The following is a 14,654-nucleotide window of genomic DNA, read 5'->3' as shown; positions in this document are numbered from 1 at the left end:
TTTCCAAGCTGTTTTTCTCATTTCATCTTTATGTGCAACGCTTTGTCAAAATAAAAAATAAAAAAACCTTTTCAGGACATGGGGGAAGCATTTTTTTCTGTGCACTCATTATTTAGATTACTTCCTGTAGAGTGAGCTACCATAGACCACTGCTGGAATCATGCAGTCATAAGGAATGCTGTCTGATATAGAGACGTATCTATATAATTGCTATGTTACAAAACATTTTTTTATGGACAGCTTGTCTTTCAATCACATTAATATCGTCCCTTTTAATAAAATCAAAATAGTCACAATAATAAAAACATGACAAGCATGAAATGAAGGTTTATTGTTGCTACGGGGGTCATGAATAATTTATGGCACTAGATAAATATACTATATAACATAAGTACAGTTCTTTGAAGGAAAAAAAGGAAAACAATTGTGATATGAAAATGTTAGGAAAGTTACCATCCATAGGGTTTGATTATTATCTCCAAATAAGCATGATATTTTGGTTGTGGTAGAAAGATTGTTTGGTAACAATAAGCATCAATTAACCTTATCGGAACTTGATGTTGAATTATTTTCATGGGCACCAGATTATATTTTATACCCCAATATAGTATCTCATTCTGAGATTTATGTAACGACATAAAAAGTATAAATCAATATAATTGTTAAGAAAATATAATGACAAGTGAAATGCATGCTAAACATTTATAAGCCGAGTAGCTATTGAAATGGAAAATATATAGGGAAAGATGCTCATAGCTTACACGTGGTATAAAGACACCCGCATAGTGTAAGTAATTGCTGTGCAGCCGGCCGGTGCACCAAGCAATTTGGGATTTTGGCCAAACATCAAGTGTGCCCCCAGGTTGTATGACATCACATACCCACTAACATGATTCATGAGAAATACCCAGGCTGCTTTCTGATTATTACACAGCCTTGTTGGTCACTACAGCATTTTCTAAAAGTAAATCCCTTTTGCACTTTTGAATTGTTCACAATACATGACAAGGTAATCAGTTTGGTTGAAAACACACGAAATAAAACAGGGCCATCTTCTGAGCCTGAAAATGGAGGTGTTGGGCTTACAGTGAACTATTAGGACGGCAGCTTCATTATTAGCGTTGACAGGAGCGATTTTGGTTGACAAATGGAGATTGTCTAACAGATGCTGAAGTATGTCAAGTGGCAAATGTCTCTCCTCTGTCATGTTGCCACTTCCAGTCCAGAGTCCAGTGGCTGGGATGACAATAAAGTATTGTTAAAATCATGGTCACTCTGTGAGAAGCATACTCAGTATGCTAAAAATTGGAGTCTTTAAAACTAAGTTTCCATAAAATACAATGGATCCGTAAATAAAAAACGCATAGAGGGCCATACTGACTGCTCTTGCGAAGCTCTTGCACTCTAACTCATTCTCCATCTTCTCTCATCTCAACTATGTCCGTAATATCCTCAGTTGGAGGCAGGTCAGTCATCGCAGAGTCTTCTCCTTCCACTGTGTTTCCAGACTCTTTTGCCTTCTTTTTCTAGGAGATATGGAAGTTGTGATGTTTTTTAAAGGTGAAAAGTTATTTTAAAATCTACTACTGGTAATCTACTACTATAAAAATTACATATACACACACAGCACACTAAAAATAAAATAATTTTGCAGCAGTACACTATTTGTCTTGAGCAGATGACATTGTTTGATAATCTCCAGTAGGTCTGGTGGATGTGCCCTCCTAGAGACACATGTCCTTGGTGTCTAGCAGAGGTTGTGGGATGTGTGTGCCTCTATGGCACAGGTCTATTCCCTGCTTTGTTAATTGATAGTACCAGAAAGTGACATTATACTCCCCAAAGTGAGACACATTTCTTGCCTTTCATTCACAGCTACCTCTCCAACTTCAAAATGAATAAAAAAAAAATAATATATTACAATGTATGAACAGGAAATTAAAGCAACACTCCATTCCCATGGGCGATTTTAATATTTGGTGGAGCACAAAAGAAAAAGCATTTATGTAGCTTGTTAGCATGCAACCTGCATCAATACCCATTTGATGTTTGCTTTATACATTTATATTCCTAAATGGTTTAACTTCACACCAATTTCTTTTGAAAATATACACAAAATGACATGTATGTGAACATGAGATTATACATTATTTTTACTATGTACCCTAATAGGGAGCCTAGAAGGAGATCATTTAAATGTAGTTTTACCTGCTTCCTGTATACATAGCAAGATGCAATAGCAACCATAGTTGATTCGCCTACAAAGCCAGCCAGAAGTGATCCTACGCCTAATGTGGCTCCATGTACGCTGCATGGGGGGGGGGCACAAAAAAAGAAACATGTAAAAATTACATATATTATACATGCATTGCATAAACGGCCACATACTACAGTAGTAACGATTTCAATACAAGTGCTGTGCGTGTGCTGTTCGTACAGATGGCTTAACTTGCTCTTTGAGCAGCCCAACGTCAATATTTCAAGTAAAGTCTCATAATCTATATCATTTTATATAGAGGCCCATCACACTGCGAACAATAATACAATGCTGCTCTGTTTAATCTTTTCAACGTACACAAATGTTCATGTACGTTTAAGGGCCAAATAACTACCGTAACTGTGATACTTTCAATGTATATCAAGGCTTTGCCTCTTGTGTCCTTTCCTCCCCGTTTCTGAACCACCAGCGTTATAGTGAGATCTAACTATACAGAGGATATATAGTTTGTGTATGTATTATTTATAATAATCAATCTATACTGCACAGACCATAACATGTTAAATCTGGTATTGGACATGCTATTTACTCCTTAAATTTAATTCCCAGACCCCATTCACGTAGCATTGTCCCTGATAACCTAGGAATACTAAATTCTTCCGATGCATGAAAGGTATGGTTCTTCTAAGCACTTACCCCAGGTAAGGCAAGATGATAAGACTGGAAATGAGGACAATAATCCTTAAAACAGAACTGGGCGCCAGCACAAATGTCTTCTTCAGTGTCATCAACCAACCAGTTAAGTGGGCCCGCACAGTAACTGAAATAGGAACATGAAAAATTTGGTCATTTTAACAAATTGAAAAAGAAAGTTTATTCAGAGAAGTGGAAGCCAATTAATAAGGTGTATTTGCCAACATTAAGCTCCTATGTTTTTGCATGCAATGGTTTTGTTTCCAGATTGCTAAGTAGGAGCTTTTGATTGTAGGCATTTATCAAACATTTTTAAATATAATAACGTCATCAAGAGGTACTTACATTTTTATTTATGTTCATCAATAAATCTGAATAATGTGGTAAACTGCAGTGTTTACGGATTCTTTTATTTTTTGGTGTGTGGGGGATGAGCAAAAACCACAACAAGGTTGGACATACACATATGCCCTAATGGCTATCTCGGTTTTTTGAGTATATATATATATATATGTATATATATATATATATACCGTATTTGCTCGATTATAAGACAAGGTTTTTTCCAGAGCAAATGCTCTGAAAAATACCCCTCGTCTCATAATCGGGGTCGTCTTATAATCATACCTCAACAAGGTCTGACTATGAGACTAAGATCCAGATCCCCCGCAGCGATGCAGGGGACCTGGATTCTCCTGTCTCCCCCCCCCTCCCAACTTACCGGTACTTCTGAGTCCCCGGTGCTTAGTCCAGGCAGCGTGTAGAGCTCTACACGATTCGCCTACACAACTTCTGCTGCAGCCGGGAGGAGGTGCGGTTAGCAGCGGGGGTTGCCTGCGTCCATCGCGCAGACCTTCCCCGGCTGTCAGAGATCAGAGTTCCCCGTGATCTCTGACAGCCGGGGAAGGTCTGCGCGAAGGACCCAGACAACCCCGTGGCTAACCGCACCTCCTCCGGGCTGCAGCGGAAATTTTCTACGCTAATCGCGTAGAGCTCTACACGCTGCCCGGACTACGCACCGGGGACTCAGAAGCTCAGGTAAGTTTGGAGGAGGGAGGGGGAGGGAGTGTTAAATGGGGGGCATAAGGCATTTTTGGAGGCAGAGTGCTCTGTGAAATGCCTTTTAACCCCTTAATGCCCCTCTGCCTCCAGAAATGCCTTTTAACCCTCTATACGCCACTCTGCCTCCTGAAATGCCTTATACCTCCCTATACCACTGTGCCCCATGATATGCCTTTTAACCCTCTAAATGCCACTGTGCCCCATAATATGCCTTTTAACCCCCTAAATGCCAGAGTGGCATATAGGGGTATAAGGCAATTCTGGAGGCAGAGTGGCACCTAGGGGGTCAAAAGGCATATCATGGGGCACAGTGGCATATAGGGGGTATAAGGCATTTCTGGGGCAGAGTGGCAAGCCTGGGGGCAGATGTGCATAACTGGGGGGGCAGGTTGGAAAAAAAAAAGGAAATAAAAACAAAATTTTTCTCAATCATAGCTTTTATTAACAAAAAATTGTTCACGTAGTTTACATGAATTAACATATACTGGTAAAACTTTTTTACTGTAGGGTTGTCTTATATTCAGGCTTTTTCTTTTTTTCATAAATTAATATTCAGATTTTGGGTTGTCTTATAATCAGGGTCGTCTTATAATTGAGCAAATACGGTATATATATGTACAATTATAGGGATGTAAGGTGGTTATTCTGTACACATGATTACGCCATTGAAGAATGAATGTATACAAAACACAACTCTTGCCTACACAGGCAACATCATACTGGGTTGATTTGTTTATGGTAATAAAGGCCTATTTTTTTAACCGCTTAAGGACAATGGGTGGTCCCTAAACCCATTGAAAACAATGCATTTTGAGCCCGTACATGTACGGGCTTTGTCATTAAGGGGTTAATTACATTTCCCCCCCCATAGACATTAGTCAGATGGAAATTGTGTGTCTGTCTAAAATGAAAGAAAATGGGAAATCTGATACAAAGAAGTTGCTCCGGAAATCAGGGCATGTAATATATTGCAAAGGATTGTTTTTATTCAGCTATATGTGGGTACACTTGTTTATAAATGTAAAAGAGCCCTCGTCTGGAATAGTGTGACTGTAATTCGTGCAGAGAATGTACTGCAGAAAAACTTTAATTAGTCCTACCTGGTACTGGGAAGAAGGAGAAGAGTCTCAAAGGAATGACGCAAAGCTCTGCAAATGCGAAATCTACCCCGATGATGTCTACAAGGATCTTCTCTGATACATTTGGAGTCCAGAACATCAAAAAACATAGCTGCAGATATAGAAAAATTGTTAAATAGCACCATCATATTCTGTAGCGCTGTACAATGGGTAAACAGGACATACCAAGTAGTAAATTAGGTAAAAATATGTGAGGAGGGCCCTGCTCAAAATAGCTTACAATCTTTTTACATTCTTCTGGCGGTGGGGGGAGGGGGTTGTAGCTAAGGTTCAGGATCCTTCCATATTTTCTAAACCTGATTTGAATTTCAAAAGTAGGCTTGCCTTTAATATTATAGAAACAACATTATTTACAGTATAATAGTAATAAATATTAATTATCATCAACATTATTTTAATCACACGAAAAATTACAAATGTTATTCTACAGAGACACCACCAGGGGTATCAGTGTCTTAATATTCTAAAATATTAGTGAACGTGAATAGATCAATGCTTCCCTTACTATTCTGAAAGGATAGTTACAAGCTAATGTATCATTACTCTTATCAGAACAAAAAATATGAAATATCAATAATAGCAAACATTGCGTACTGTAGCATGTTAGGCTAAGAAAACTTCTGCATTTGTTCATTTCATTTTCTCCTAACAAAACATATATGAATACAAGAAATTTATCAGAAGCTTTTTAGTGTTTAAACATTTTTTACTTTTTAAGAACTTATACAGTAATTTTGCATCAATGAGTAATAGTTGTATGCCATAGGTTTAACATAACGTCCTCCACCCAAACCTTATACCTTTTTGGTAGATAGAGTATAGACTACTATGGACAATGAACATGGAAGTGCACAGTGGCAAAAAACTATCCATGATGCCCTCATGAGTATTCCAACAGGCTGCTAGGGAATTGACCTATTTGTGTTAGATTTTACTCGACTCATTGTGAAAATTCTTGTGTATTGCTGTTTTTTTACTATTTTGGTAGAACAAGAAAAGGTCAGGAAAGCCAACATTCTACTGCTCAAACCAAAGGGCCAAAACGACAGGTACCATTTATGACCTTTCTTTGGTAATATTGTACATGTATACTGGATCATTTATATAGAACATTTCTAAGCATCACAGTATATAATTTGCTAATAACAAAAGATCACCATTCCAGTTGGGCATTATTTTTGTTACTTGTAATTTATCTGTTTTCTAAAAAAAAAAAAAAAAAAGAATGAACAAAGAGAAGGTTTACAGAAGGCATATCGGCAGACAAGCAATGCCTTCCAGGCTGCACATGAGCAATCACTAGTCTGAATGAGGATCAGATTTAGCAGTTTTCTGTTCAGTCTATGAAAGCCTTAGTTACCAGCAGCTTTGTTGGTATTCATTCTGCGTCTACAGTAAGAGATACCATTTATATGTACTCGACTGCTGGGTCATGGCTCCTTCTTGCAAGTGCTATTTAATTGTGCATTCGACCCACATTGGATCTTTGGCTTAGGGGAACTTTATGTAAAAAGGAAATCAATCTTACCTCTGGTTACACAAAATAGTCTTTTAGAGTCCACAATTATCACACGGCAATGCTTTACTCTTGTCATTAGACTAGGTTTTCCTCACAAGTGTCATTATTATCACTAAGAAGTCCTTTCAGAAAGCAATACCAAAAGATCCAAACTACTCAGAGCAGCACATAATCATTATGTGTTCTTATTGTCCTATAATAATACGGTTGGGCTAAAGGAAATTTGCTCCAATAATGAAAAAATGGAAAGTTGAAGCCACTAAATATCTAATGGATTTTTTACAATTTTCTTTCTGATGTTTTGTGCCACATATTAGCTTCTGCACATGGTAGGAAAATGCCGAAATACTCGCAGAGGCAGCGCTGGTGCTGATTGGCTGTAAGTATATCATTTGTTTTGCCAAACATGTCTCCTGTAAATAGCTGATGGGTGGGGAAAGGGGCTATTGCCATACGGGCTATTAAAGCACTACTCAGCTTTGAAAATTCATCACTTCACTATCAAGTGCATTTGATGGCTGGAGTGTCCCTTTAAGCTAACATAATGCCAAATAAAGAATATCTGGGGCTCCTTCCTTCCTCATATGTTGTGATCTCACACTGCAACATTACTCACACGTTTAAAAAAAGTACTGTGTTTTGTATGGACCTGCCAGCCTTTTAGACGGTGCCACATACTCTGCACATTACTTGCCCACATCTCCTCCAGCACCTGTTCCTTGTTGTCCATGTCCTCCTCCTAAGTGTAACCTGTCCAGCCCTGCTCTGCCACTACAAATACTGTGCTGGAGCTCAAGATGGCAACCACTGTTCAATTTTTCAGCTTCTCAGGAAGAATCTGCCTCTGTCTTATGATGATTGCAGTTAGGCATTATTGTGCATTATCTATTACCATTAGAGTGCCAAATTTGTGTACATTGTACTAGTGTATGTGTATTCAGAGATCACCCTGGTATACAAAAACTTCAGCAAGTCTGAGTAGGCTGCTTCTGGGTGATACCTCCAAACACCATTGTAGCGTATGTTACCCTCCACAATGATTATGAAGATATGTCTTTCTGTACATTCTGAACATACTATACAGGCACTGATGTCCTGATGTCCATCTTCAACCCAAAAGGGACAATCTGTGTTTATCTATCTATCTACACATACATGTAATGGATGTTGAACCCCATTTTGTGAACATTTTTGGGACTGCAATTTTTCTTTGATTTCCAGGGGTTAAATTAATATTTTGTACGTTCACCCTGTTCATTTCTATGTGTATTAAGAATGACTCAGGGTCTAATACTTTCCTGTTTCCTGTGTTTGTGAATTTCCCTCTCCTGGGACAGTGGAGCTATAAACTATGCCCAGTCCCAATAAAGTATTCTCTTGCAAACTGGCTGGTGTATCGCCGTGACTGGTGGTACCATACTTAGGGAGACCCTTTTTTTCTCCAGGAGAGCATCGTTACTCTGAGATCCAGAGCAGCTACTTAAACCCAGGGACGCCCCGCTAGACTCCATGGTTCCTGTTACAATACATAACAAAGATGTTGGGCTTCGGACTATTAGCCAGTTGTACAGTTGTTACCATAAATTTACAATAACATCTCCCCAAACACACTCAGGCATATGCAGAGAGCTCACGTAGTGCATTGTTTGCGCCACAACGTGTTATGCGCACATGATTTCCTGGTCACATTAAGCTCACCTGATTCTCTTTTTCCTTTCATCCCACTGGGATTACACTGAGTAATGTAACAAACAGGGGTTGTCCCGGTCATTAGGTGCTGACACTAACAGACCTTATCAGCAGTTCTGCCACAGTGATTCAGCAGCCGCTTCCCAGATACACAGCAGTGCATTTATATTTTTTTGCCAGGAAAACTGGGAGCGTGACACCGAGGCTGACCTGACTATGTTTACAATATGAGTGCGACTAATGGGAAAAACTGAACCTGGATGTAGCTGTTTGTGTCTCTCTGTTTTGCCCCCATTTAAATGGTAAAAGCCACACGCATACGCTTTAGAAAGAGCAGGGAGCAATGTGATGAAACTGAGCAATTAAAAAAAATAAACACTAAACTGTAGTTAAATTTAAATGTTTCTCTGCTGCTAGCATAACTGTGTATTCATTATTAATATGTTACATTATTAATATGTTATATTTTCAACATCTTGTGTCCCAGAAGAACCCCGGAACCATCACTGACTATGAACGTACTTTGTAAGTGCATTCATATGCATTCGTTCAACCTAAAGAAAGACAAATAAGACTCACCTCAAGCTTTGTAGTTCAGCCAATTAGTGACATTAAAAAAGTTCCATTTAAATTGATGGGAGCACTATGAGAACCCTGCAAGGAGAATTCACCAAGCCTGCTCTGGAGCTGACTGGTGGTACACACACATCTCCCACAAAGCACTACAGGGTGGGAGTAGGGGCAAATGAAAAGAAAGGGGCTTCTGCAAAAAAATTTAAAGGGGCCTTTCAGCTATCATATGCAGTGCATACGATCACTCTATGGATACTGATACAACGTATGTCTTCTATTTCATGTATATGTACAAAGTGACTGCATGGGTCACTGTTGCTACAAATTGTCAAATTCTGGTTTTAGCATTTTCAAAAGCTGCATTCCGGGGCTGACAACTAATTGACAAAGACTATGCTCTAGTTAATCTTCATTGCGTTAAACTGATTTAGAAAAACGGCTGTGTTGGAGGCAACAGCTTTGACTAAGGGATATTCAGATTTGGTCTTTTTAGATGGATTATGGTGTCAATATGGTAACTCCTTAAGGTGAAAATATAGCATAAAGCACTTTCTTTGTTGTCTGTTCTTTATCCTTTCTAAATTCAGCGTAAGATAGCTGGACATACTATGCGATATGATAAAAGGTTATTAGTGTTACCAGTCTTACCGTTAGGGAAAGAGCCATGCAAAAGAAAGTAAAATTCTTAATGTGGGTTTTGGTCACTGTGCTGTTGCTTGACGCCGTTTTGTTGGTAGGATTACTCTGTGGAGATAAAAACACAGCAACAACCTTTTATTTTGGTTTATTTATATTACAAATCAAATATTTGTATAACCCAATAAAACTATCTCACTGATAAATTGTAATACCACTGTCTAAAAAAAAATAAGAGGCAAAAATCGACTCCACTACTCGTCAAATATTTTTTTTAAATAGATTTATCGTTGGCCTTGTCAAAGTATGGGTGTTACAGCATATTTTTTATGCATGTGCGCAAGGAATTTTATATAAGGCACAACCGAAAACAGCTTTATTTTAGAATTTAAATAGAAAGTAGTAGATATTCTTAAAAACTCAAGAAAACAAAAAAAACACTGGTTGCTAAGCAGCATATGATTAAATGTCCATCACAAAGGTCGTTGCCGTCTTGGCGAAAAAAACTGGAAACTGAGTTTTCCCAATGACTATATATAGTAAGAGTGTGGAATCATAAAGGACACAGATGTGTGAAGCACCGTTTGCATTTTGTACAGAGAAGATTAGTATGTCTTTTGCTATGACCATGCAAACAATGAAGAACATGTTGTATGAAAGAGAGTTGGCTATCCATTGTATTTTGTAATTAAAAGCCAAAAGAAATAATTGTGGATGATGTATGTATGAGATGTTTAAATGTCAAGCTGTAGATCCATTTTTATTACATAACCAAACTTAACTTAAAGGGTCTGTTGTGAAATATCACTTGGATGTTATTATTTTGTGGTTTACTGCCTGGTAGCACTCAAAGGTCTATTATGAGGAAGCAATTAAAGGAGTGCCTAGGTATGGCAATATTGACCATTTAATTGCAATGTTTCTCACCTTGTCAAAAGCAGGGTAGACAGCTCGGAGTTCAGTGAGCCAACCGTATGGCATGTGTCCAACAGGATATGTAGCAGTAAGGATCGCCACAGCCTACCAAAATGGAGAAAAACATTTGTTCAAGAGACAGGAGAGCCAGAGAGTACTCACGTGCAAGAAATGGCTTCCAAGAAGCAAATCCAAGTAAAGTGAGGTTTTAGTTGGAGGAATAATATGGGGCTTTCTTATATGTTTATGTTAAACTCCGTCAAAAGATTAAAACCTTTTCTGTCTCCCTCATAATTAGTTTAACCAAAGGTCAACTGCCCATTTAGCCAATAATATGGTTCAACTTCCACCTTTTTGAGGAGCAAACTTTCTAAAGGACCCAAGAAGAAAATCTTTCAGTATGTTAACTTTTCATAAGAGAGACCAGACTCGCGTTGTCTCTTGCTTGTCATACTTGAGCAGGGTTGCTTGTAAAACAGGGGTTGTCAACAGAAAGATCTCGATAAACTCCCAAGATGCTCAGCTAGCAACCTAAAACAAGAAGTGTGTTAATTGCCTGCTGAGCATCATGGGATTTGTGGCTCCAGAAAATCAGCTGAGTTATCGATTGGTTGTCCATGTTGTAAAATACACTACACACTTTTGTTAGTGTTTTATTGTTTTCACATTTCCCTATGCTAAAATAGTCCCTTATTATTCATCCAACTATCCCTAAAACAAATATGCTGATAAAATCCTATATTTACCTCCATTAGAATTGCATTTTAACTGGGCTACGTTATTTCTCACTACATCTGAAACATATACATATAAAATACTTGATTTTATTACATACTAACACACCAAAACAACTCACATATTAATTGTATTGCAAACAAGCCCATTTTTCTTAAGAGTTTTGAGAATTCATTAAAAATCAATTTAAACTTGTACCCAGTAGGTTCTGGACACTGTATATTAGGGGGATTAATACATAGCCATCTATACTGTCTATGAGATTTCTAATAGATTGTAAGCTTGCAAGAGAAGGGCCCTCTCCTCATCTATACCCCCCTAAGCCTTGTGTTAAGGCAATTTTATATTACTGTTAATTATTTTTACAGCCCCGTATTGTAACTGAATCTGCCAGCGCTATGTATTGGTGTTTTGTGTGTATGGTTGTGGCTATTAGGCTTAATTATACTCTAAGTGTAAGGATTCTTTTTCTTCCACCTGCTGTGTCTCTGTTTGTCCTCTTAAATATACTAATGTAAATACCTTGTGCCTTTGCACTAACTCACCTCTGTGGCTGCTGCGCTACCTCCTAAATCACGTGAGACAAAGAGATTGACGATTGGTCTGCTGATCCGCTGAGTAGCCAATATTAGTGCTAAAGGCCACCAAAAACTCAGCATCTTTCTTATTGTAGCATCTCCCTGTAGAATGAAAGAGAAAAAAGCACACCATATGAAAAACAGGTCAGGAAAACAACAGAAGCAAAAGGATTTTTCTCGCTTCCTGTTCAGATGGCTCATCACATTTTCAGTTTACAAATTTAAAACCCTCACATCCAGACAGCTCATAAAGTGCAGAAAAAAAGCCCAGTGTAAATCAGTTAACGTATAAGTGCAGCTGTTGGGCCACATTTATGGTACCATGAAAAATGGTAGAATCTTTTTGGCTACGCTTTACGTTGGAAATTCCATCAGCCGAATTGTTTCTAGGCAAAGTCAAAATAAGTTTAATGATTAAAAAAAACGGAGTACTGGGTACTCTATGCATGTAGACTCTTTGGATAGATGGCACTGGGGACCATAGCCCTCTCATATGGTGGGATGGGCATATGTAGAAGAGATGAAAACTAATGTTCCTATTCAAGAGCATTCAAGGGAAGTGTCCTTCTAGCTTTCTCCTGCAGCCACGTGGCACTGCCTGGTTATATAGGGAAAACACAGCAGGGTACAAAGGACAGTGGTAGGGGATACATATGGAGGGGAAGAGCCTAAGGCAGGTATGTGTGCAAAATGCTATATTTCATAGAAGTGTCCATAGAATGGACAGCTATCAGTCTTCAGCACCATGTGACCATTTCCAAGCAGCAGCTGTAATTAACAAAAATGCTTATCTACATCATGCGGCACATTAAGTTTCACGGGATACCTGCAGCAGCTAGGAGTGAAATAGATGGGGGCCCCATAATCCCAGAGAGTCTCTGGGTGATTGTGATTCCTAATTGTCAGACCCTGAAACCTTGTCTGAAACCTAGTCGGAAACCATTCGACAGGTGCTATAGAACATAATCAACTTAGACATGTTGCATTATAAACATTTATGTTATATGTAGTTTACAGGTGAAGGTTCTGTTACTGCTCTTACACTATACATGTGTTGCAGTAGCGGTTGTTTTATATAGTCATGACTGTGTATTATTCCTTGGCAGTCTACTGTGTTTAGTTACATTGTTATTGGTGTTTTATCACCTTTACATAATGAATTAATGAAGACAGTTATTGATGTTAACCATCCTTAGTCCTCTTGCAATTAAGCCATAAACTTTACTATGACAGGTAAGTCATTCAACTGGGAAATGTACACTAAACAAAATGTGATAGTCGTATAAATTATCAAGTCTCTAATTATGTTGATTATGATTATTCAACATATTTTGAATATATTACATTAGTGAAAATAAAATAAAATGGATTTACTTTTTTATCTTTTTTAAATCGACATGTATAATTTAAATGATATATTTTAGAGGGACTTGATCTTAGGAATGATGTATCCATGTGTTTAAAAAAATATTAAGGCACAGTATGGATTATCAGTCTTGAATATAATCACATGATTCACATTAGAGTACATTTTAAATGATATTGTGGTCTGGCTGCATATGAATGATAAACAAAATAAACAATGTTCGAAGAAAGAGCTATTTTGTTGCAATTATGTAAACTATATTGAATAACTGATTGAATAATATATAGAACATTCAACTACAGAACAATAAAGAATGAAACTTGCATATATGTTCTCATTTCATACTCACTCCTAACTCTGGACCACTGCTATCGGGAATCTTGTCATGTACGTTCTTATAGTAACCCAAGCATAATGTTGTGCAGCGGACAAGGGCTCCAATGTACAATGAAAGGATCGGAATAAGCAGAGGCTCCCTGCATTCCAGGTGACTGTGGAGGAGAATGGCAACAAACACGACCTTGAACAAGAAAAACAAATGAGGTAAGTGCCAGAAGAGTGAGCACATTATACACAGAAACTTTTTAAAGACAACTTAACAGTTTTTATTTGATATGGTCATTTGATGATACCGTGCTGTTTTTAATTGACGAGAACCACAATAGGATGGGATTGTTCTCCAAGGTCAGCTCTGTATTTTCAGAAATCCTTCTTTTCATTTATTCATCTATTTAGATTTTATTTTCTTACAACTGGGAACTCTCCACATTTCTCCTGAGGGCTCCAGGTATGGTAGATAATTGCATGGCCTCTGGAGGAGTTTTTTCATCACTAAGAATCTAGTCTCTGCTCCTTTTCTACATTGACCTTTGGCTGGATCTGGCAACACTGATGACTTCACTTTATTGATCAACCTTAGTAAGAAATATTATAGAAATACTATAGAATTCCAATGCACTATAAAACATTTGACCTTTAAAGAAAAAAAAAAATGAAGCCCATTCTTTAATAAATGATTACTTGTATTACCAAGGCCGCCCTTTCAGATAGGAGACATAATTGTGTTGGCCGTGAGATATGATAAACATCATCAAGATATCTCTGTGAATCTATTCATAATACTGTACAAATGGATCTGCTTAAGCAGCATTCAGCCATATGACAAAGCTGGAAAGATACATTTTAGCTATTATTCCAGTCTTTTGTCACTAAGTAATTAAGCCCTGTATTTTTTTGTAAATGAATGCAAATGAGAATGCTTTTTGACACCATTCTACAAAGAGAATGTGAAACTACACTATAGGAAATGCTCCAAATATGTTTGGAGGATTAAAAAAAATGAATTACACATTGAAACCTATGTAGTAAAAGATCAATTCAGTATCTTTCCCCAATAAAAGCAACCAGTACAAAACAATGGGGAAAATCATAAAGTATTTAACTGTATCACAGCAACCAAGATAGTGAAAAAAACAAAAGATAATTAAAGTGCAAAAGGCTATGGTATTGATTTATTTAGAAAAGCATACAC

General features: G+C 37.7%; 1 protein-coding gene across 1 annotated transcript in view; it reads right to left on the bottom strand.

Annotated features, from left to right (window-relative positions):
- Positions 1-1,409: 1,409 nt before the first annotated feature.
- LOC149302566 (progressive ankylosis protein homolog) overlaps positions 1,410-14,654 on the bottom strand; it is a 45,003-nt gene continuing 31,758 nt past the window's right edge. Inside the window, exons 5-12 of the mRNA XM_089482263.1 lie at positions 13,473-13,643; positions 11,725-11,859; positions 10,457-10,549; positions 9,542-9,637; positions 5,074-5,203; positions 2,915-3,038; positions 2,209-2,308; positions 1,410-1,526 (exon numbers count right to left, since the gene is read on the bottom strand). Coding sequence (XP_089338389.1) covers positions 1,410-1,526; positions 2,209-2,308; positions 2,915-3,038; positions 5,074-5,203; positions 9,542-9,637; positions 10,457-10,549; positions 11,725-11,859; positions 13,473-13,643 — 966 coding nt within the window. The remainder of the gene's footprint in view (positions 1,527-2,208; positions 2,309-2,914; positions 3,039-5,073; positions 5,204-9,541; positions 9,638-10,456; positions 10,550-11,724; positions 11,860-13,472; positions 13,644-14,654) is intronic.

This window comes from Sceloporus occidentalis, unplaced genomic scaffold, assembly GCF_023333645.1.
Source record: "Sceloporus occidentalis isolate IW3139 unplaced genomic scaffold, rSceOcc1.0.p SCAF_18, whole genome shotgun sequence".
NCBI lineage: Eukaryota > Metazoa > Chordata > Lepidosauria > Squamata > Phrynosomatidae > Sceloporus > Sceloporus occidentalis.
The sequence above is the reverse complement of the archived record's forward strand: the minus strand, read 5'-3'. Positions and strand labels throughout refer to the sequence as shown.